Genomic DNA, 22947 nt, shown 5'->3' with positions numbered 1-22947 from the left:
AAACGTAGTGCTGCTGTCACTATCGAATATTTTTAGAACCGACTAATAGGATTCATTTTAATTTTGCATTACAGTGTATTACAAAAGCATTTATTTCTCCGATTACTGTTTATTAACCAGTGATTGGTGTTTATTTCGTACTTCCGCATAGTGATTAAAAAAAAGAGAGAGAGATTGATGTTACCGGTTTGGTCATTGTTTTCCAAAGTAAAAACAGATGTTTGCAAATGTATTACTTTGATTAAACACATAAGATAATCAGTCTTCTTTCATGGAGAACTGTTTACAGAAATCAGTGCACAAATACTGTTGATATGCTGAAATCAGAGGATTTGGACAATTTTAAATAAAAAAAATGGCTCCAAACGATTACTTGATTATTAAAATAGTTGTCCATTCATTTGATAATTGATTACTTGTCGATTAGTCGATTAATTTTGACAGCTCTATCAAAAAGCTGAGAGAAAATTTTGCATGAAATAGTTTTAAATCCGAAATGTTAAACATTATCTGCTGACAAAAAAAAAAAAACTAAAATGATTGTCCTGACTAAAACTAGACTAAAATGTTGACAGTTTTTGTTGACTTCAAATTGATGAATCAAATTATGCTTTCTTGGACTAAAATAAAGACTAAAATGCTACATTTATAGTCAACTAAAAAAAAAGAGTGAATAAAAAAGGGTTGACTATGATTAAAAACTAACAAGCGGGATTGAAACTGGGCTAAAACTGAGACTGAATTTAAAAATGGCGGATGAAATGAACACTATGTATACATAGTTGACTATCCCTATCAAAAATAAACATGCAAACTTGAATTGTACCAACAGTTTACGGTCATAAAAGTCCAGCCCAAATTAGTGTATAACGAGTACAGCATTTAAACCCCTCCCCTGATTTCTGATCATTTCCAAGTGACAGCTGACCTTATCAGCAAGAGCCGCTTCATCCTCCGCCTGGTCTGCGGTGTCCTGTGCGTCATCAGCCTGTTCGCTTCCATTCTGCAGCAAGCCTTTAATCTCATCCAGTTGAGGTTTGATCGGACTAACCATTGACGATACATCATCCAGAGTCTTCTCTGCTGGTTTCAGTTGATTTCTTGCCTGGATGAAATCAGTCATTATAAAACCGAGGCTAGAATAGTTGCTCTGTAATACTGTAGGTGATTTTTCCTGGGACCCACCTTAGTAAGGTTTCTGTTCAAGTCGTCTATGGAATCCATGCTGTTCTGCAGATTGTCCTCCATGTCCGAGAGGGAGTCCTCCACTGAGTCAAAGCCTGCCAGCAGTTCATCTACGTCATCTTTCACCCCTTGTGCTGTATCCCTGTCAAGACGTTATTCATTTTCACATCACTTTCTGAAAAATGACCATCACCTTTCTGAATTATGGAATATATGACAAGCAAACTCTAAACTGTGAAGGTGGGACAGTCACCTGGTATCTTGGGCTTCCCGCAACAGTTTTCTGGCCGCATCCAACGGCGGGCCTGACTTGTTTAATATGGACGTACTGTCTGGCAGGTTTGCAGCAAGGTTTTTCAGTTCATCCAGCTTCTTCTTTAGAGAAGCCGGGCTCAAAGGCAGTTTGGTTTTCAGGATCCAGTCACTCACATCCTGAATGTGGGTCAGGTTGGATGTTGGGTCTGGACACAGAAATGAGACAAGTTGGAGGGAGAATAAGGGCTAAGTAAGTTCAGGTAAGTACACTTGCCCAATATAATGACATCTTATACACAGACCTTTCAAAATGAATCATGAGCATAGAAACCCAATTCCACTGAAGTTGGGACGTTAATAGAAACAAAACAATGATTTGGAAATTAAGTTCAAACTATATTTAATTGAATACACTACAAAGACAATATATTAAATGGTCAAACTGATAAACATTTGAACAAATATTCTCCCCTTCAGAAGTTCACTGTTTGAATTTGTGCAAGAGCGCCCTCCTGTGGTTGCTTTGTTCATTGTTTTGCTGTGTAAAAAAACAATTCCAATGTGGCAGCACGCAACGCCAACTCGTTCATCTGCTATGCGGGCTCTTGGATCCTATTTTGTTGTTGCTTTGGACAACAATTGTCTGTAAGTACATGTGATGTCAAGATAACAACACTGTATATTCATTTTAGTTAATTAAAATAGTTGTTAGAGATTAGAGAATGTTGAATATGCAATGTCACTACCTATTAGCATAAGAGTGTGTCGTCATGGGCGCAGGTGTCCCCCTCAGTTTTATGAAGGGTATTTTCTTTTAAACTGTACAATTTTAGCCATCATCCCTTTGCACTACAAATAATTGTACCTGACAGGAAATCTTTGAGATCTTTTACAACATCCTTTGCCTCTTTTAAGTCATCTTCCAGGTCGTCTTGGGCCTGCCTTATCTTGCTTGACAGATCCTCAGTTGTCCGTCTCATATCATCGGCGTAATCTTGGCTGTCTTGGAGCTGGAAAAATAAGTAAATAATAAAAGTACAGGTACGTATACATTATATGTTTACTTAAATGTACGCTTTATAGACAAAAGTTTCCAGACACACTTCTAAACCAATTTATTTGTGTAAACAAACGGGAGTTTAGAACCGCACACCTCAAACATTAAAGCAGCACAAAAGACGTTTCAGTTTTCAATGATTATGGCGGCGCCATATGGACAAAGCCAGGGTGCGCGCTCCCCGTTCTCCACGTCGCCAATGACAAAATGAGATGGGCAGTGGCGAAGTAAATATCCCCCACGCTCGCCACATTGGGGTGGCCAATTTTGTCAAAATTGCACTGGGGGAATATCGCTATACCAGGCATAATAGTCCGTACGCTAAAAACTAAAAACTAAAATGGCCGTATGCAAATTGCATAGAGTTATCCCACAATCCTCAATGCGGCCAGTGACAGCTTGTTTATATCTGCCGGTACGGTAGCAGCATGCCGTTGCTAGCAGACGCACTATTTAATCAAGCAGTCCAGGATGCGAACCCTTGTCAAATCTTTGTGGTTTTGACACGACAAGGAATACGCAAACTTTTCTGGTAAAGTGTGTAAAAAGAAGATTTATTGTATCCGATTTGGGGAGACGGAATGATTATAAATGATCGCCATTGGCGGAAGGATACACGAAAAGAGGAAGCGATTGTGACAGTTGTGTTGTGACTGGAGAGCGAGACGAGACAAATGCTGTTTCTTTTCCCCCGACCTTCGTTTGGAAATATAAACTCAGTACTGATTTACGTAATGTGATTGATTGTCGTCGCTTTTTGTTGCAATTGCAGTTGAATGTAATAATGCAGTAATCGTGACAAAACGTTACTGTGTGTATTAACAAAATTACATGTGCAAAATATAGAAGCATACAGACCCAAAAAAAAGCCACTCTATAATAATAAAAAAATAAAAATAAAACAATAGCATAGTGGTCCAAAGTGTTCTTAAAAACAAGGTAGAGATTTTATTCCTAAAATACATTTGCATTTATTATTGTAGCTAGGCCACAGCAATATTATGCACGGTTCAAACATTAACACTGTACTTAAATGTAGGAAAATAAGTGTACTTAAGTAATGATTACATTTGGATGTATTGAGAATATTGAATGAAAATCAGACTCCAAGAAATGAAAAAAATAAAATAAAATACAAATAAAATCCTATGCATTAAATAACCTGTAAAAAGGATATGAGTTTTGTTTATATGTTTTGTTTTTTTGTAAATATATTAAATATTGTGGAAGTGGGGAAAAAAAGTGCAAATACAGAGATCATTTTAGTGCAGAATTGCTGAGGTATTTCGGGAAACTTACTCATACTCTCAATTGTCTTGATTTTTGTATTTTGTGTGGACCTTGTGTTCAAGAATTGATATTATATATATTTTTGTATATATTATTTAATTTACCAGTCATGGTAAAGCTCTTGGAAATTTCACGGTTGTCACTTACCCATGGTTATGCTTGAATAAAATAACTAATTAGTAGTACAGTAATGCTTTTTTTTTTGGTCCTCGCATGTTTATGGTAACACGTAAGTGTTTGCACTTCATAAATTTAGCCTCAATTACAATGTTTAGGTCAAATTACTGTACATAGTCTGCTCATATTCCACATTTAAAGCTTATTTAATTAATTAGATAATGAAAAATAATTTTAGAGACATATCGTGATATTCAACACCCATATCACATATCGCATGTTTTTCCAATGTCGTGCAGCATAATTTATATATTAGGGGTGTAAATTGCCTAGTACCTGGTGATTCGATTCGTATCACGATTCATAGGTCACAATTCGATACCGATTAATCCCGATGCAAATCTATAAATTGATTATTGCGATGTTTTTCAACAAAAATTTTGAAAATACTAATCCGTAAACTTGTACATGTACACTGTAAGATTTGTATGAAAATGTATTTATTTATCTGAAACTTTAGGCTTATAACTGAGCCACTTTATTTAACAAACAAAGTAATCTGTTGCAATCTGTTTCATGTTTGAACAGCAATAAAATATTAAGGCTTAATGTTCCATTAATATAACATTCTTCCATGCTTAACGTGTGAACCCTAACCCCCAAGTAAGACGTTTTGTTGAATATTCACATAAAAAATTTATGTTTAAAAATCGATTTGGCCGCATATCGAATTGATTCAAGAATTGCGCGCTGTATCGCGATATATTGCCAAATCGATTTTTTAACACCCTTAATATATATATATATATATATATAATTATGGTGAGAAATCATTTATATGATCAATGTCTTCACGTATGGTTGTACCTTCTCTGAAGACTCCGTGATCTTGTTGCTGAGATTTTTCAGACGATCTTTCACATCCTTCACATCGGCATCTGCCCTCTTGCTCAGAGGCAGCGCACCAACACATTTGGAGCCCTTCTCACAAGGCAAAGATCCTTCTGGTGGACACAGGTCGTCACCCTCACACATGAGTGGGGTACAGGGCTCGGTCCGAACACTGCCACATACCTGAAGAAATATTCCTCATTTAGACACAATATTTAGACTACGGAGCCCCTAAAGTGACATGGGAGGAAAACAAAAGTGAAAGATGTTTCTCTTTAGGATGGGAAACTTTCTCGTTCTAAGGTGAGCGAGAAACTTATTTGCCTTTGAACTTAGCAGACTGCAAGACTACACACGTTTTAAATGTCTCTCAGACACAATACAATGGGGCGGCATGGCACAGTGAGGTTGTGGGTTTGATCCTAACCCCTGCTGTCCATGTCGACGTGTCCTTGAACCAAACACCGAACCCCGATTTGCTCCCCGTGGACCTGGAGTCAAGCACTGGTGTGTGTGAATGTGAGGCATTGTAAAGCGCATTGGGCACCATATGGTGTAGTTAAAGCACTATATAAAAAGCTGTCCATTTACAACATAATGGTGATGATAATTTCCAAATAAGGAAGCATTGCCATTATAATATAGCCCCTTGTTGAAGAATAACCAAACCAGGTCACTCTGCCATTTTCACTCAGAAATGCAAACCAAAATGTAGTTATTAGGGCCTTCCACACAATGGACTACTTTCTCATCCTATTGAGAAAGTTTCTTGTCCTAATGAGAAAGTTTCTCATTAGAACAGTAATGAGAAACATATTTTCAAAAAAAAACTTCAAGTTACAATAATGAAAATGTTGGTGGCCTAGTCGGTACCTTTTTAGCAACAGGAGTGAGGTCTGGGCGGGATGCCATGCTCTGGTTTAGTTTGGTGACGTCTCTAGTGTTGTTTGGAAATTCTTTTTCCTTAAGATCTAAAGTATCTTCTCTGACATCAGCTGATTCCTTCACAGTCTTTTTGCTGGTATCTACTTTCTTTGCAGCATCTGTAGACTCGTCGTAGGCATTTTTGATGGTAGCAAAATCTCCTGAATGAGAGAAAAACTCAATATGAAAAGACTTTAATGGGATTCCGACGTATTTTTAAATGTCAAATGTCAAAGGCGAGTTGTCTTAAAAAGGAAAAAAGAGAAAAGCTTCAGAACGCATGATGAAAAACAATATAATTGAGTATGACAGGAGCAGCGAGGATCGAGCAGGAACAGAACAAAAACGGAATCTTCAAGAGAACACTTAGTTCAAGCATTATGGACGGGTGTTTGTGTATAGGTCTTATTGAATGTAAAAAAAAAAAAATGTTTTTAGGATTGACCTGCATTGCCGGGACTGATTGTGTTTTTCATAGCTTCTTTCTTGATGTTGTAGTCCCCATTTAGGCTGTCCAACAAGTCCTGAAGTTTGTCAAGCTCTTTGCCTGGATCAGGTTTTGGTGCCAGAGGAGTTAGGTCATTGTTTACCTTGTCCACTTGGTTGCTGTGAGAAACATGAAATAGAAGTATTCATATTCATCCATCCATCTATTTTGTACAACGCTTTTCCTGTTTATGGGGGCGGACCCGGGGCAGATTGCCAATCAAACCATTCTCATTCACAGTGCCACCTCGCTGCTTGCACAGAGGTCAGGCGTGTAAATAATAAAAAAAAACACTAGGGTTCACCAATTCTGGTCCTCGAGGTCCAGAGTCCTGCAGGTTTGAGATGTTTCCGCCCACTAGCACACCTGATTCATATTATCCGCTCATCAGCATGACTGATAACAATCCTGATCTTTAGTATCAGGTGTGTTGGTCGGCGGAAACATCTAAAATCTGCAGGACTCCGGACCTCGAGGACCAGAATTGGTGAATCCTGCACTACAATAAGAAAATATATAGAAGTAATATAAATGTTAATAGAACTATTTCCACACCTTAATTTGTCCAGTTGGGACAGAGCATCATCAATCTGTCTCGCAGAACTGGGAGGAAGGGAGACAGACTCCCGAATCAATTTCAGACGAGCTTCCAGGACTCGAATACGGGGCTCCAAATTTCCAAGGTCACCGGAGCCTCCCGGACGAGACGGGATTTTCGTGGTGAATTTCTCTATGGTTAAACTGAAGGCTTGTCGTCGTGTATCCAAGGAGAAGAAGCAAGATGGACACATCTTGCAATTAGGGAAAGAGTTACAGTGTCCTCTCGGGCACGCGTCACATCGAACCCCTGTGACGCCTGGACGGCACAAACAGCTTCCTGTCTGCTTGTTACAAACTTGGGTGCCTTCAGCGTTACACAGACAAGCTTGGGAGATCAAAGGAACAGATGAAAAATGTAAATCACATGAACAGTTCCTCAAGGACAGTAATGACAATGTTTCTTCATATCCGTCATAAATATGGAAAGATATAGCAATGATAAAGACAAATATCAGACGGCATAATGACTTTTTCCCGTAGAATTTGCTGTGTCAGACATCAAGAGAAGTTGACTCACGCTTGCAGCCCATGAGCGGGTCACCATATGTGTTGTCTGGGCAATCGGTACATGTTCGGCCTGCAAACCCTGGCCTACATTGGCACTGACCTGTCAACTGGAAAGACAAACAGACAAACAAAAATAAAAACATTTCACCCACTGGAGAAACAAAAAAACGACACAAAACAGATAAATGATTTTCAAATTGTGGAACTAGTACTGCTTGTGGTACTCGATTTTCACTCTAGTGGTACTCTAGTGCCCAAGCACGGTTCAGTTGCACTTCGAAGTATAGTGGCGGATGTGTTTTGGCTACGTTTTCCCAGTGGGTCATCTAAACCAGAGGTCCCCAACCCTGGCCCTCAGGGACCGGTATCCAGCCTGTTTTCCATGCCTCCCACAGCCAACACAAGTGGAGATCGTTATCAGCCTTCTCCAGAGATTGCTGATTAGCTGATGATATGAATCACCTGTGTTGGCTGTGGGAGGCATGGAAAACAGGCTGGATACCGGTCCCTGAGGACCAGGGTTGGGGACCTCTGATCTAAACCATAGATGTCAAACTCCGGTCCTGGAGGGCCGCAGTCCTGCAGGTGTTGGATGTTTCCGTTCCCCAACACAGCTGATATATGATCAGCTCATCAGCAAGCTCTGCATAAGCCTGATAACGATCCTACTGATTGGAATCAGCTTGTGTTGGAAGAGGGAAACATCCAAAACCTGCAGGAGTTTGACATCTATGATCTAAACTATTCATCCTCCATCCTGTCAATCAATCTGGAGAAATGTTTACTTTGTTTGTTTATGTAGCCGGTGAGCTTCGGCTTCAGCCATTCATTGTAGCTCCACCGATCTCACCGCGTACTTTACTTTTACTTTATTTATATGAGAGAGGCCGGCTGCAGAGACTGTAAACAGAACGCTGAGCTTGATGAGCAAGATGAGCTTGCGCGCGCCCGCATTATGGGCCCTGTTTTATCAAGACTTAAAATCAATAATAATTAGATTTTAAGTCCATTCAATTTGTACAGGCTTATAATTAAAATCAATTATATTTTCAATGATAACTCTTAATACAAGGTCTAAGCTGCATTGTGGAGTCCCACATACTTCAAATCGTGTTATTTTACTTTACTTTACTTTGCACAACAATGAAGTCCTCTCGTTTGACTTTTACTTCCCATAATTTCCTCCTCTGTGGGTCTCCAGTGAACAATAATACCGTTGCCTGGTCGTTGTGAGCAACGCCATGCTGAGCAACAAAGCATGATTGAAACATGAAAGTTGAAACACCTATTGCAAAACACTACAAAATCGCAGCGGCTGAGGAGCAACATGGCGCCCATATGTCATGTGACTAGCAGTTGACGAATTACAGCGTAGTAACTCTGAAACTGAATTGGCAAAAGTCTCTCTATCTACGGCTGTGGTAGAACAGGTAGGATGGTCTTGCACATGTGCATTTTAAAAAATGTGACAGAATGTTGCCTTCTACTTTTCAAGAAAATCCTCTGTTATGCCTTTAACTTAAAAACATTTTTTTGGGGTGCTTTTTAGATGAGTATTGACGGCCAAACCTGTGCATAAAGTTACAGAGACTTACAATACTTTTATTTTTACGAACACTTACTTAACCCTATATATAAGTACGGAAGCGTATTGCATTCACTTGGAAAAAAAAAGTCCTGTTTTCCTGACAAATTTTTGGGGGGAGCTTTGTTTTTCTGAATATTTTTTTTCTGTTTTTTTTAGTAATTTTTTCCTGTTTTATAAAATAATTATTTTCCTGTTTTTCCCCAAAATTTTTTTTAAAGGGGTTTTCCCTCAGAGATTAGAGAACAAACCACAATACAGTATACACATTAATTCCTTTATCATCTTATTGCATATGGAGGCTTCCGCTATTAGCGAGTCTGCAACAAGTCACTTGGAGTTCAGAGTTAAAAAAAAAAAAAAAAAACTCAGAAAAACAGAGCTGGTGTTCTGTTTTCGAAAAAAAAAAAAAATATATTTTTTTAAAATATTTTTTTCTCTGTTTAAAAATAAATAAATATTCCCCCTTGTTTTTTTCTGAATAATTCCCCTCCCCCCTTTTTTTCTGAGTAATTTTTTCTCCTGTTTTTCGGAATAATTTTTGACAGAAAAAAAATATTCAGTAAAACTAAAAAAAATATTCAGAAAAACTGAAAAATAAAAAAAATACTCAAAAAACAAAGCTGCCCCCAAAAATTAGTCAGGAAAACAGGACTTTTTTTTCCAAGTGAATGCAATACGCTTCCACACTTATATATAGGGTTAAGGGTTCATAAAAATAAAAGTATTGTAAGTCTCTGTAACTTTATGCACAGGTTTGGCAATACTCATCTAAAAAGCACCCCAAAATTTTTTTTTTAAGTTAAAGGCATAACAGAGGATTTTCTTGAAAAGTAAAAGTTTTTTGTTTTTTTTTTGTCATTATGATGATACTACTAATTGGAAAACGTTTTTGTGGTACTTGGTGCAAAAGGTTTGAGAATGACTGGATTATGTCATATTTACACCACATTACTTTTTTTCGGTACATGCTAAAAAATGTAAGTCTATGCTCTTTTATGAATTATTTAAAATCCTTCTCTCTTAATACAAATAAAAATCTGATTTAGATTTTCGTTATTAAAACCCCCTTTAAAAACTTGGCCTAAAAAACTTTGGTTTATCATAATCCAATTGCGCTTGAAAGTTTATATACCATTGGGGTATCTAAAATTATGAACACAACCGTGAATGTACAAAAGCTAATGGCACAAAAATGCTATGAATCGTCACCAAAATTCACAAACACATCTCTACCTATGTCAACTTCAACCTCTGAACATATCAAAACAATTGTCGTAGTATTTTGGATTTAATGGGCATTAAGCTTTTTCTCACCAAAGAGTGCGCTCATAAGTTTACATATCCCAAGGGTATGTCACATTCCGACATCTTTCCTCACAGTGTAATCTGTCCAAACATGCATATGACAAAATCCTACTAAATTAAAGTAACAGGATGAAGGTTCCCCGTGTCCCGTTTTGTTGTAGGAACAAGTCAGGGAATGAGTATGTCACACCTGGTCACAAGTATCGCTGAAGGACTTGGTGGGGTCACAGCTGCAGAGTTCACAGCGCTGGAACTGCGGGGGTTTCCAGTAGCCTCTTGCACACGCTTCGCAATTCAGGCCATGGAAGTGTGGCCGACAAGGACACTGGCCAGTCACAGAATCACAAATATCTGACAGTGATCCCTCTGGGAAACAGGAACACTCTGGATAGCAGAAAAGGGGTGGGGGGGACAATTGAATCAAATTTCTTACGAACATATGATTACAGGAGTGCATGTTATGAGTGAGGAACAAATAAAACAACACTATGCAGTGAATGCAACTTAGAGGAGACATACAGTATCTTTTCACAATTTAAAACAGTTCCCAGCCCGTACTAATGAGCCAAAATCCCCAATGGATCTTGAATTACATTATATGTTTCATCCACTATTTTAGCTTTGCTGAAATCAACATGTTTTGAGGGGGTGATTTCTGTTTCATGCAAATGAGCCACTGCTCACTGGACTACGCTACTGTGGTGCTTACAGTTTTTGTTACCATTACAACCAGGGATGGCACTAAGAGGCGAGTGGCTACACTGTTCAGAGTCTGAAGGATATTGCGGGAGTATTCAGCAAATATATTTATTGGCTTCTTTAGCTTTTAATGATGTCTTTGGAGAACGACATACAAAAGCTTCTCTCTGTCAATTTAAATGTGCAATTTTGAATTATTAGGGGTAGGCAAGTTTGGTCCTATAGAGCCGCAGTCTTGCATGTTTTTGATGTCCCCCTCCTCGAACACAGCTGGTGATGCTCCTGTAGAACGTAATTATGAGCTGATGATTTGAAACACCTGGGTTGGAGGCAGGAGACACCAAAAACATGCAGGACTGCGGCTCTCTAGGAACAAACTTGCCTATCCCTGCTCTAGCCTTATGGACCCACAGGAACATCTGTGGGGACAAAAAGATTTAACATACTTTTTTTTTTTAAATTCAGTATCTTAATTAAGTGAATTTAATTAATCAGCAGAGGAAATAGAAATAGCTGAATGCACTTGGTTGTTTATTAAAGGGAACGCCAAGTCAAAAATGTTCTGAACAATAATATGTTGTATGTGGCCCCATTATCTAAACCCGGTGTTATGATTAATATTGCATGTGTGAAATGTGAATCAAGCAGAAAAATCCACTCGTTTTTATCCATCTCAGGGGGTGGCCATTTTGCCACTAGCTGTCACAGTTGCTCAGGGCTCAGGTAAAGACCAATCAGCTTGTGTACGGCACAGGTCGGTAAATGCAAATAACGAATACCACTACTTTGAAAAACTTAATTAAAATAACAAACCTGTAATTATTAATTAACTTTTTTTTTTAATTTTTTATTTTTTTTTTAAGCCCACCTCAAAGCAAGCTGGGTACTCCTTTTGGATCATTGAAATTGTGACAGCTGTGTGAAACAAACATAGCAGTTTGCGGGTCAAAATGTGCAGTTTTAGCATCATTAAAACACAGATTTTTAAGTTTTTCTGAAAATTGAATGGCGGAGAAAGCCCCCAAAAGCTTCGCTGGCATGCTAACGTTACCTACAAGCGGGGGTACTAAGTCGTGGCAGCATTGCAACGAGCTTTAGCTGGCTAATACTGCACATAAACACGTTGCGCTTCCGCTCCTAAAGCCTGGTTCACACCTCAACCTAACACCCAAACCGTTCTTACGGCGCATGACCTGTTCCCTACAGCGCATGCATTGCACAGAAGTGTGTATGCTGTTTTGTCGAGACACCGGCTTGCTCTGTCTTTCAGTGTCACCTACCAGAGTTCGCCCTGGCTGCCAAGTTGCCGTCGCTAGCCGAGATGATCGTTCGCGCACGCAAAATAAGAATTGCTGGTACGCTTGCTAAGTGTGGTCTGTCTGAGCCACCGTAGTGTGCGTGCTTCGAAATGCAATCGCTTCAGCTGCATTCTATGATATAGAGAGATTCAGTGGTCCCCTTAATTTACCACAAAGTACTGTGACATGAATAACATGCGATGTTTATGTGTGACTCACTTGAGCAACCCAGAGGATTGGCTGCAAAAAGGCTATGATAGCCTCTTTTGCAACGATCACAGCGTGGGCCTTCCACATTCATTTTACACTGACATAGGCCTGTATTGTCATCACAGCGTCCGCCATTAACTGTCCCGTCAGCAATGCAGACACAACCTAGCGAAGAATTGCTCACATAAGGACAAAATATACAAAATACATGCAAAGATACTGCTGCAAAACATTAATTTAAGACTTTCAAAGCAATATAGTTTTAAATAAATGTTTTACTTTGTAAATGTGCTTTCGTTGACTTACGTATACAAGCATCAGGACGATCCATCAGGCTGTTGGGATTCGGCTGGTAGCCGGGGGCACACTGGTCACAATTTGGTCCTGTGGTGTGGTGCAAACATCCTTCACACACACCTCCACTCCTCCGGCCACTGGCTTCATACAAAGCTTGGTCGAAACGGCAGCGCTGGGCATGGTTGTTACACTCACAGCCTGAGGTGTACAGAAAGAGAATTTAGCAAATGCTACTCAGGGTCAACAAGCATAGCCAATAGCTTCCTGACTAGGTCATTTTGGTTTGGTGACCAGATGTGGTTAATCCAGGTGCAAAAAGTAAAAACCCTGTCCCTGCCACAGTTTGGCTTTAGCCCCTGGTGTTAGCTAGCTACCAGCTAGCACCAGGGGCTAAAGCCAAACTATCTAAAGCTAGCTTGCTACCAGCTAGCACCAGGGGCTAAAGCCAAACTGTGGCAGGGTTTTTACTTTCTGGACCTGGATTCACCACCTCTGTTGGTGACCCATGATTACACAACCCGTAAAAGAACCATATTATTTTGTTGTCCAAATTCATCTGTAATCTCTACTTTCCGAATACTGTATCACAACCCCACCCATGTAGTAGTGTTGTAGTATTACAACAGCTTTCAACATTTAATTCCACCCATTTATCTTCTCATCTCAGTGGTTCCAGAACTTTGGTATGTGGTAGTGTGTCTTACGTCCGCAAGTGTGAGTGTTGCCCTGCTCCGCAGGTCTCCAGGGTAGATCATTGTAGAGATCATCACAGCGCTCACAGTTCACACCAGCAGTGTTATGTTGGCAATCACACTGTGGGCTCACCTGCAATCATTCATATTACCTGCTGATTTATTAAGGGTGGTAGAAAAACAGGTATCGCTACAACACTAGTCAATCCAGCAAGCAGTCAAATTTAGAGTGAGACCAAAATGAATGTTAAGTTTAGTAGTAAGCAGTGGCCACCAAACCTTATTGCCGGCCTCCAGCAAACAGTGACTGGCATGTCCATGACACATGCAGCTGCCCATCACTTTCATCTCCTTCAAGGCAAAAAACCTACTGAGAGCTCTGCCTGGTTGACGTGGTACGTCGCCCAACTCTGCCAGGTTTATCCTCAATCCCGTTAAGCCAGTCACATCTGAGGATCAAACCAGAAGTCATTTATTTTTGTCATGATTCAAGTTGCAATCAGAGACAATCAACCCAGGCAATTGCTTAGACTAGAGTACCGATTTTAAGGGGTCCCTGAGAGATGGCTGACATTGGCCCATATCAATGACAAAGCAGTGCTTTACACACTTCAATGTCAATGGGTCAATGTCCACAATCCAACACATAGGGCCCCTCACTACCAGGTAACCAGTAGGAGGCCCCAAGAGGCCCCAGCTATTGGCCCAGTGACCCAAGGACCAGGACCAGATTTAGAAAACTCCTATGAAGTCCCTGCTTGCAGACTTCTTGCGAAACCAAGCTGACCAAATTGTTTAGCATTGTTTAGTTTGTTTAAATTATTTTTTTTATGTTATTTGTCCATATATGCAAATATCTTTGTTTGTTTTGTTTTGGAGGCCTCCGTGGTCTTTCTTGCCTGAGTCTCCCAAAGGGTCAAGAAATATCCCACATGTAATACATTGCTGACAAACACAAATACAGTACTAACCTTTAATCTTTGGGTTGCTAGGATCTGGGACATAAGGATAGTGATGCAATGGATTGAACTCAATCTGGAAAAGAAAATATTTCATGTATGTATTTTGCATTCACAGTGCTGCAATAGACTTTTTCTGCTATTATTATATATTATATGCTAATTGGACGTTTTGAGAGATATTTGAGTTGTCCTTACTGTATGATCTTGGTATGGGTTTTGTCCAGTATGGGGCAGAGTATAACAATATGTCTGGTCCTCGGTAACAGGAGGTGAAGTAGAGATCCCTGGAAAAGATTTCTGGCAGTCTGTAGCTAAGTAGAAGGCAGGTTGCCATGTCCTGCCATTATCCATAGACTTCTCTATCACCAAGGCACTAGGACGAGGCCCCTACACAGACAATTAGATTCAGAAACTACAGGTACATGCACATTAGTGAAATAAAATGAATGTTCTGAAAACAATTGTACAGAAATGATCGGAAATGGCACAAAACAATCCCCTCCCTGAGCCTTCACCGCATCGTGGTGGAGGTTTTTGTATGTCCCAATGATCCTAGGAGCTAATTCGTCTGGGGCCTTATGCCTGTGGCAATGTAAAAAAAAGTACAAAGAACAGCTCATAAAGCTCCCATCATGAATACAATATTATGACCTTGGTTTCCCTTGCACAGACATGGGTCACCGGTAACACCCTCACCACCACCAGTCTCTCCAGGAATGGTGACTGGGCCTGCACCCATGAAGCCCGGCCTGGCACAGCCTGAAGAAGCACCGTGGGCTCCTAAGGGCTCACCACTTGTGGGAAGGGCCAAGGACGGCGGGTGCACAGAGAGCTAGGTGGCGACCTTGGTGGTCCCATCCTCGACTATAGAAACTGGCTTTAGGGGTGTGGAATGTAACATCTCTAGCTAGGAAGAGTCATGCACCAGGCATGCAAGGTTGATAAGTTCCGGCTAAATATAGTCAGGCTCACCTCGACATATGGTTTGGGTTCTGGTTCTAGTGCTCTCGAGAGGGGTTGGACACTATACAGTTGATCACAGAGAGAGTTGCAGAGCACGTGTGTGTATACTTATTGCCCCTTGGCAATGTGTGTACTTTGGTATTCACCCCGGTGGACGAGGTGGTTGTCTTTTTTCACCTTTAGGTTGGGTCATGACAGTTCAGAGTACACCCCTTTCTTTGGAGACTCCTTGGTTATGTTGGGGGACTCCAATGGTTATGTGGAAATGACAATGAGACCTAGAAGGGCGTGGTTGAGAGGACCCCCCCACCCCCAACAAGAACCCGAGCAATGTTCTGTTATTGAACTTCTATGCTCATCTTGGATTGTCCATAATGAACACCATTTTTAGACACCCTTGTCACCAGGACACCCTAGGCCGTAGTTCAATGATCGACTTTGTGGTCATATCATCGGACTTGCTACTACATGACTTGGATACTTGGATAAAGAAAGGAGCAGAACTGCCAACCTACCACCAACTGGTGGTGTGTTGGCCCCTGGCAGATCCAAACGTGTTGTGATGGTCTGCAGGTAACGTCTGGCAGAGCCGCTTTTCAGAAAGAGTTGAAACTCCCACCTCCAGCAAAATTTAACCCACGTCCCATGGGAGGAGAGGGACATGAAGTCTGAGGGGACCAAGTTCATTGCCTCCATTATTGAGGAGCCTGACTGGAGCTGTTGCTGCAAGGTGGTCGGTGCCTGCGTGGCGCCAACTCCTGAATCTGTTGGTGGACCCCAGCAAGAAATGTTGCTTGTTTTTACACACCTTGAAATGAAGGATCAGGTTGTCGAGCTTGAAGAGATTGTTGAGGTCCAATTGAAATGTTACTGGAGAAACCTCTGCAGGAAAACATAATAGAACAAAAGCTTCATCACAGATGGTTCTTTCGTAGGCATAGTTTGAAGAGTGCATCATAATTTTTTGGTACAAACCCAATCCCAGTTTGTCTCGGAAAACCCTTACTGGAGGGTTATCCTTGCTTACGCAAAAATTTGGGGGGTTGAAAAAAAAAAATACACATCTTTTGTATTAATCGTGGACAGGCCCAGTCCCAATCCCCTGCGAATAGCGCGGGTCCACTGAATACTAACAATACCATGAGAGAATGTTATATTACTGTTAGACTTTACACGATCTAATCGGCTGGATCAGGATCAGCTGATATTTTATATTTTGGTGCAAAATCGGTGATCAGCTTAATGTTAATTAATGTCTTAATTTGCCTGATAAATCAATAATGTCATTGATCAGCTCTGCGAAATAAGAAATTGCATGTTATATTAAATGTTTGTTAGTGATTTTTAAAGAATTTGTTGTATTTCAATTGGCATCAATTATACATGGGTTTTCGTATTTTTGCAAACATTTGGTGCAGATACATGGAAACATGAATTGATTTGCTGGAGTCCATGCAGGAAATAAGAACGTGCAGAGTATGTTTATAATGAACAGTGAGCAGAACTTCATGGGCAGATGATGTAAAGTTGGCTTGTGGGACCCTGTGCACCAGGGGTGCCCAAGTCCGGTCCTCGAGAGCCCCTATTCAGCCTGTTTTCCATATTTCCCTCCTCCAACAGACCCAAATCAAAATGTTCAGCTCGTCAGCAAAGCCTGATAACAATCCTGATTATTTGATTTAGGTGTGTTGAAAGAGGGAGACTTTGAAAACATGGTGGGAAGGGGCTCTCAAGGACTAGACTTGGGCACCCCTGCCCTATACCCTCAAACCGGCATCAAAATCAAGCTGTGCTCTCTATGAGTTGTTAGAGGACTCTATTTTCTGAACTCTTGAATGATTTGTCTTATATGATGACTTGTAAGAATTAAACTTTGTTCATCAGCTTTCAATGATTCCTTTAAACTAAATTATGAGATTTGAATTGTGGCAATTCTGACAGGGCACATCAACTCCCTTTGTGTCTCACGCTTTCTCAATTCCCTCTCATCTATCTTAAATCATTCATAAGCATAAAAATCACCCAATGTTTTATTTTATTTAATTTTTTTAATGTCTTTGCCAACCTTTCTTGGACTGCCACCATCTCTCTGGTCCAGCAGTGGAAAGCACTTCCTGGAGAGTGTGGGCTAGAGGTCCATTTGGGTTTCTGGAGTCACATGGGCAGCACTTCATCTTCCTCTGAGGAGTAAAAAAAAAAACAAGAACAACAACTAAATTACGGTCAATGCCGGTGAACAGTACTACATTTATTCACGTATGGCATTGAACTTGAGGGCCCGGAAACTACATGCTCATGAACAAATTTCAAATGTGTCTCGTCCTTTTGAATGTGCCTTGACAGCTAGCTAAATCACCAAAACCCAGCACAGGATCAACAGGACAGGGATTAGGCTCAAGAGAGTAAATCTTTCTCTCAGATTTTAGGCCGATATTGTGTACTTATTGTGATTTTCTCTCCATGTTTTTTTGTTTTGGTACCTCAACCCTTTGTTCTATTCTATTCTATTTCTACCGGCAATCAATTTTGGTAAAGATAGATAGCACACTTTTTTGTACCATTTTAAAGTTTAGGAATATAACTTCCAAATGTCTTTCTGTGTATTTATGACAAACACATCATAGCCTATCTGCAAATACATTTTTGTACTGTACATATTTACATCTTGTAATAAAGCTTATTTTGTAATGCATTAATTTCCCTTGTGGCCATCAAATGAATAAATAAGTAAACAATGTGACATCCCAGTTGCTGCCTTTGCCAGTTAAGTCAATATTTAGTAGTTCCCGCCATCTATGATCTGGCACATACAGGAAGAGTCTGGCCGCCTACCCACTAGGGAAAAGTTCCCAACCAGTTGATCATTGTTGCAACATCAGTGTTTCACCCACGCTTACGTGCCTCAGGTCACACTTCACTATAAATGGCCTGGTATAATTCAGTATAAATTCAAATAGGTTTTTTTTATTGTTAAAAAAACAAAAACAAAACAACATCTGACAGGTTATTGGCAGAGGCTACCTAAATAGCTTGAATCTGTGCTTTACTTTACTTTATTTGAGGCATATTGACACTTATTAATAGACTTGATGTCATGCACACATTCATAAATGTAGAAAAAAATACCGGTACACCCCAAACCCTGACAAATGAAGTGATCTACAAACATCTACACTGTGTATTTTGAGTGTAATTGGTAAAAAAAAAAAAACCATTCACCTACACATTTATTTGTTCATGTCATTATATTATACATATATTAAAAACAATTCTTAAAAAAAAAAAAAGCATAAAAAACAATAGATGATGATTGATCATGGAACCAAATGTTTGGTGGATTAACCTAAAATGACCACCAATCCAGTAGCATGTAACATAAATATGAGAAGATTAAAGTACTGTCGTTATTTGAGCTTTTATTTTTAACTGTTAGTTACTTTTGGCACAGTTCTTTATCGCCTCAAACAAACATTCCAAACACGATTTGTATTAATTCCTTGCCAGTGGCCTGATACATGAACTGATTAAATAAATTTGAACTGAAGTAAAGGTAGTGTACAAAGTTCATAACGAAAAGTATTCAATAAAATACTCTAATATGTGTCTGCACTGGTATCAAGAAAGCACTGGTTACATTTATAATGGTGTGTATATTATTTACTCTGACTAATTCAGCAAGACCTACTTACTATATGAACAAAATCACATTTAATATTTGACATCCAAATCCAACACTGCTTTTGGTTTATTATGTTGCAATATAATAGATTACTAAGGAAGTGTCAGAAATTTAGGGGTCCTGATCTCCCAGCCAGGCAAGATCAAATTTACTATTTCAACATAATTTCATTCCCACATTTATGAAAGAGAAACATAACACTTTTTGGTCATGGACATTCAGTTAGCCTGTCAGTAGCACCTTGCCTTTAATATTTAACATTCCAATTCAAACAAAGCACAGTGGTGCTGTCTCCAACCACCTGAAAACTTTCCTAGCTAGAAATAAAAAAAGTCAGATAACTCCAAACGAGGGCTAGTAATGATATTGAAGTGTTAGGTAAAAGTAATGTTCGTTTAATTTATACAGGACACTATTTACTACTTACACCATGACTGTCCTGTCAGTATCTCATTGGGAACAAAACATTTTGAGCAAGGCGAGGGGGGCATTGCTGTAATTTTGTTGTTAAAATATTATCTTTCAACAAAGTACTGTATGTGAATACACGTCTCTGCTTACAAAGAACATACAGTACAGTAAATACAAAAACAAACAAAAAATCTCTTAAATTTTAGGGTTGTGGGATTCAATTTAGGGGTGTTGAGCACCCCCAAAAATAGGCTAGAAATGCCCATGGATTATACAGCAAGCTTTGTTTATATACTAATGAATTAATTCATAAATATACAATCTGCTTTGTAACAGTGCTTTTTTAAATACATTTAATACTCATTTAGGAGTCTAGGCCATAAAATATATTATCAATGAGTAACAAAGCATTCCGCACGTGATCTGATCAGTGAGCTAAAATGATTTTAGGGGCCTAATCATTGTTGATCTTTATTGTTCGCCATAGATAAAGCTGGGCGTTTGCTCTTCTACCTCTCTGGTCAAAGTCGCGCAGGTAGAGAAATAAAATATGGACAGTGGTGTTCACCTCGAGAAAGGAGGTGAGTACACACCTAACACAGTTATCATTCCTTCAGGCAGATTCACAATAGTGTGTGCAATGATTGTCAGAAATTGTTGAATGTACGCCAACAAATGAGGTATGAAAAGATGCGTCTTGGCCGCGGAACAATCCCCACCCTCCAGTTCTGCATAACGTGGCCCCTATCCAGCATGTTTTAGAAACATCTAAAACACGCAGGATAAGAGCCCTCAAGGACCGGAGTTGGACACCCCTGTTCTAAGGCATACTGCTCTGCCATACAGTAACCGCCAGACATGTTTGATTTTTACTCGTTTCTGATCTTTATCTTGGTGTTGAAACTGTTAACTTGCCCCTCTGTGTGGATAGAAGTAGGTAGAGCAAATCCAGCCAAAAAGCCCACTTCAGTGATTGCCCTAGCGCTTTATGCACCTTAGAGTAGATCTGAAACCTGTTAATATGTTAGCATACCAATGTTAGCATTTGAGTTAATTCTCTTTGCGAATAGTACCTGACCACACGACAAAATGAAAACGCTCATCAATACGCTTTAGCGTTTCTTCTACTCAGCTTGCATTTATACCTATAGTTTAGCATAAAAGCAGTTAGCATGCTAGCGCTTTATGTACCTTAGAGTGGATCTGAAACCTGTAATATGTTAGCATACCAATGTTAGCATTTGAGTTAATTCTCTTTGCGAATACTACCTGACCACAAGGCAGAATGAAAACGCTCATCAATACGCCTCAGCATTTCTTCTACTCAGCTTGCATTTATAGCTATAGTTTAGCATAAAATCAGTTGGCATGCTAGCATTTGCTAAGAAGTGGAGTAAGAATAAGCTGATTTCAGTGTGTGTTGTATTTTGTTAGGGATGGATTTTAGACTGAGATGCCAGAAAAAATAAATTAAATAATATTCTCAGATTAAATTTGCAAATTTGACAACACTATTCAATCATGTTGGCTTTTGTGTCAGAACTTTTTGTAACATTTTTTTCAATTGAAGTCAGGGAGTCAATTAACTCAAATTTTTTTTATTTCTCAGCTAGAATCAAGTATTACACTCTTCTACCAGCGAAGAATCAGTCAGTTTTTAAACAATACACAGTAGCCTATATACTTAGGAAATGAGAATATCCTACTGTATATGCATGCACTCTCCAAAGCCTTGCTCACAAGTATTACGTGGAATCAATATCGCAAACAGTTTGGTTGTGAGAGATTTTTTTCTATTCCACATGGACATTATAATGTACAGTACAATATTTAATGTAAAAAAATAAAAATAAAATAAAACTTTTGCACAAAATAGTCTAAGATTTTCAGTTAAGTTTCATTAACACCGTTGTCTGGTTTGATCAAGTCTCAAGTTTGAGCTTGCAAGAGTGGGAGAGTGTACAAAATTTTAAGTGATAAAATTCTAAATGAAAAAACATTTCAGATGATTTATACTGGCCAGCAAGCCTTTATTTCCAAATCGCTTGCGTGCGTGATGGAAGGTCTGTGCTGAGTCTGCGAATGGTCTGGTCATGGTCAGTGGTGTTGCAGACCATTCCCGAGATAATGATGTTGGTTAAAGGCTGCAGTTGCAACATGATGGTCTGGCACTGAAACGAGACTGACTAAAGGGGCATCGGACAGTCCAGCCAAAACCACCACAGACCTTTGCTGCATGTGTATGTCAGTGTGTTCACCATGACCTCTACCTCATTTACCTCCCCGTGTCATTGCCCCATAGAAACACATGACTTTGCAGGTGAGCCAAAGTGTGATCTACCGCTAAGATGATTTTCTATCATGGGATTAATTACTCTAGTAAAAAATGATTTGACACATTTGAGATATTTGCAGTCAGTATACAGTTGAAAACAATTATTTATGAGCGCTATTTCACTATTTTATTAATTTTTTGGGCCTGTATTGATGGGAATTATGAGATCTTATACGCGTCAAGAAGAGGTCTCAACAAAAAAACACACCAAACTCTGTCCGTGTTGGGAGCTTTCACTCAAATTTTGTCAGCTCGTACCTGTTGGTATGGCGTACAGTACACTTCGGGGCCAGTCAGTCCGCATGTTGAGGAGGTATAGAGCTGATCAGCCCGACCGACAAGTAGATCGCTGCTGCGTGGGTAACAAGCTCCTTGAGAGCAGTCAGTCTGGGCGTGCGATACCGCAGCCACGGCTGGGGGAGGAAATTACATTACACACTTTTACTTTCAAGATCCAGGAATTCATCACATTTATATTTTGAAATTTCTATCTATCTATCTATCTATCTATCTATCTATCTATCTATCTATCTATCTATCTATCTATCTATCTATCTATCTATCTATCTATCTATCTATCTATCTATCTATCTCTTTAAAGCAAGTGAATGATTTGACAGCATTGGTTGTTCTTTAACTTCAGTGTGTTGTTATTTTTAAGAAGTCCACATAATCAGCCTCGTAAGAATGGTAAAGCAGGCCCAAACTAAGTCCCAAGTGTGGTAATAACTCTTTAAACATGTGCCATCATGACAGAGAGCATGCAGGTTCATTCTTTGTGTGAGGTATGTGCGGTATATTAGCTACTCGGTTTCACTGGAACGATTCCTTACATTTATGGACACAAACATCAGATTTAGATCAGAAAGAAGGCACCAGAGAAGAGTGAATACGGAACAATGAAGAAAATGTTTTTAATCTTACCAGTTAGAAGTAGAAGGAGCGTCATTTTACAATCCATTCATCTACAGGTCTGAAAGAAAAGGGGAAACCAACATAAGCTTTTATCAGCAAAGAGAAACAAATTCAAAAGCACCTAAATGTCAATTTGAATGTGAGAGTCACCTTGTAGTCGATACCCACGCCCGCTTACCTACTGCTCATGTGTGTTGCTGTCTTGCTGCACTTATACACACTGTAGACTCACCTGGACGATATGATAGAGTATGTGTCAGAGTCACACCCTTCAGGACCA

At 39.5% G+C, this 22947-nt stretch overlaps 1 protein-coding gene across 2 annotated transcripts in view; it reads right to left on the bottom strand.

Annotated features, from left to right (window-relative positions):
- The window catches only part of lamb3 (laminin subunit beta 3), a 25810-nt gene extending 2863 nt beyond the window's left edge, over positions 1 to 22947 (bottom strand). The window contains exons 1-21 of one of the 2 annotated variants that reach the window (XM_077573682.1): positions 22846 to 22947; positions 22677 to 22725; positions 22011 to 22165; positions 17393 to 17507; positions 16136 to 16209; positions 14560 to 14751; positions 14374 to 14437; positions 13682 to 13851; positions 13415 to 13535; positions 12720 to 12908; positions 12423 to 12578; positions 10397 to 10590; positions 7324 to 7420; positions 6762 to 7131; positions 6165 to 6325; positions 5669 to 5880; positions 4772 to 4978; positions 2306 to 2450; positions 1439 to 1646; positions 1186 to 1327; positions 929 to 1105 (exon numbers count right to left, since the gene is read on the bottom strand). In XM_077573682.1, coding sequence (XP_077429808.1) covers positions 929 to 1105; positions 1186 to 1327; positions 1439 to 1646; positions 2306 to 2450; positions 4772 to 4978; positions 5669 to 5880; positions 6165 to 6325; positions 6762 to 7131; positions 7324 to 7420; positions 10397 to 10590; positions 12423 to 12578; positions 12720 to 12908; positions 13415 to 13535; positions 13682 to 13851; positions 14374 to 14437; positions 14560 to 14751; positions 16136 to 16209; positions 17393 to 17507; positions 22011 to 22165; positions 22677 to 22713 — 3186 coding nt within the window. In that variant the 5' untranslated portion in view covers positions 22714 to 22725; positions 22846 to 22947. Of the gene's footprint in view, positions 1 to 928; positions 1106 to 1185; positions 1328 to 1438; positions 1647 to 2305; positions 2451 to 4771; positions 4979 to 5668; positions 5881 to 6164; positions 6326 to 6761; positions 7132 to 7323; positions 7421 to 10396; positions 10591 to 12422; positions 12579 to 12719; positions 12909 to 13414; positions 13536 to 13681; positions 13852 to 14373; positions 14438 to 14559; positions 14752 to 16135; positions 16210 to 17392; positions 17508 to 22010; positions 22166 to 22676; positions 22726 to 22817 lie in introns of both variants that reach the window. The other variant, XM_077573683.1, reaches the window with a different exon arrangement.

This window comes from Vanacampus margaritifer, chromosome 8, assembly GCF_051991255.1.
Source record: "Vanacampus margaritifer isolate UIUO_Vmar chromosome 8, RoL_Vmar_1.0, whole genome shotgun sequence".
Lineage (NCBI taxonomy): Eukaryota > Metazoa > Chordata > Actinopteri > Syngnathiformes > Syngnathidae > Vanacampus > Vanacampus margaritifer.
The sequence above is the reverse complement of the archived record's forward strand: the minus strand, read 5'-3'. Positions and strand labels throughout refer to the sequence as shown.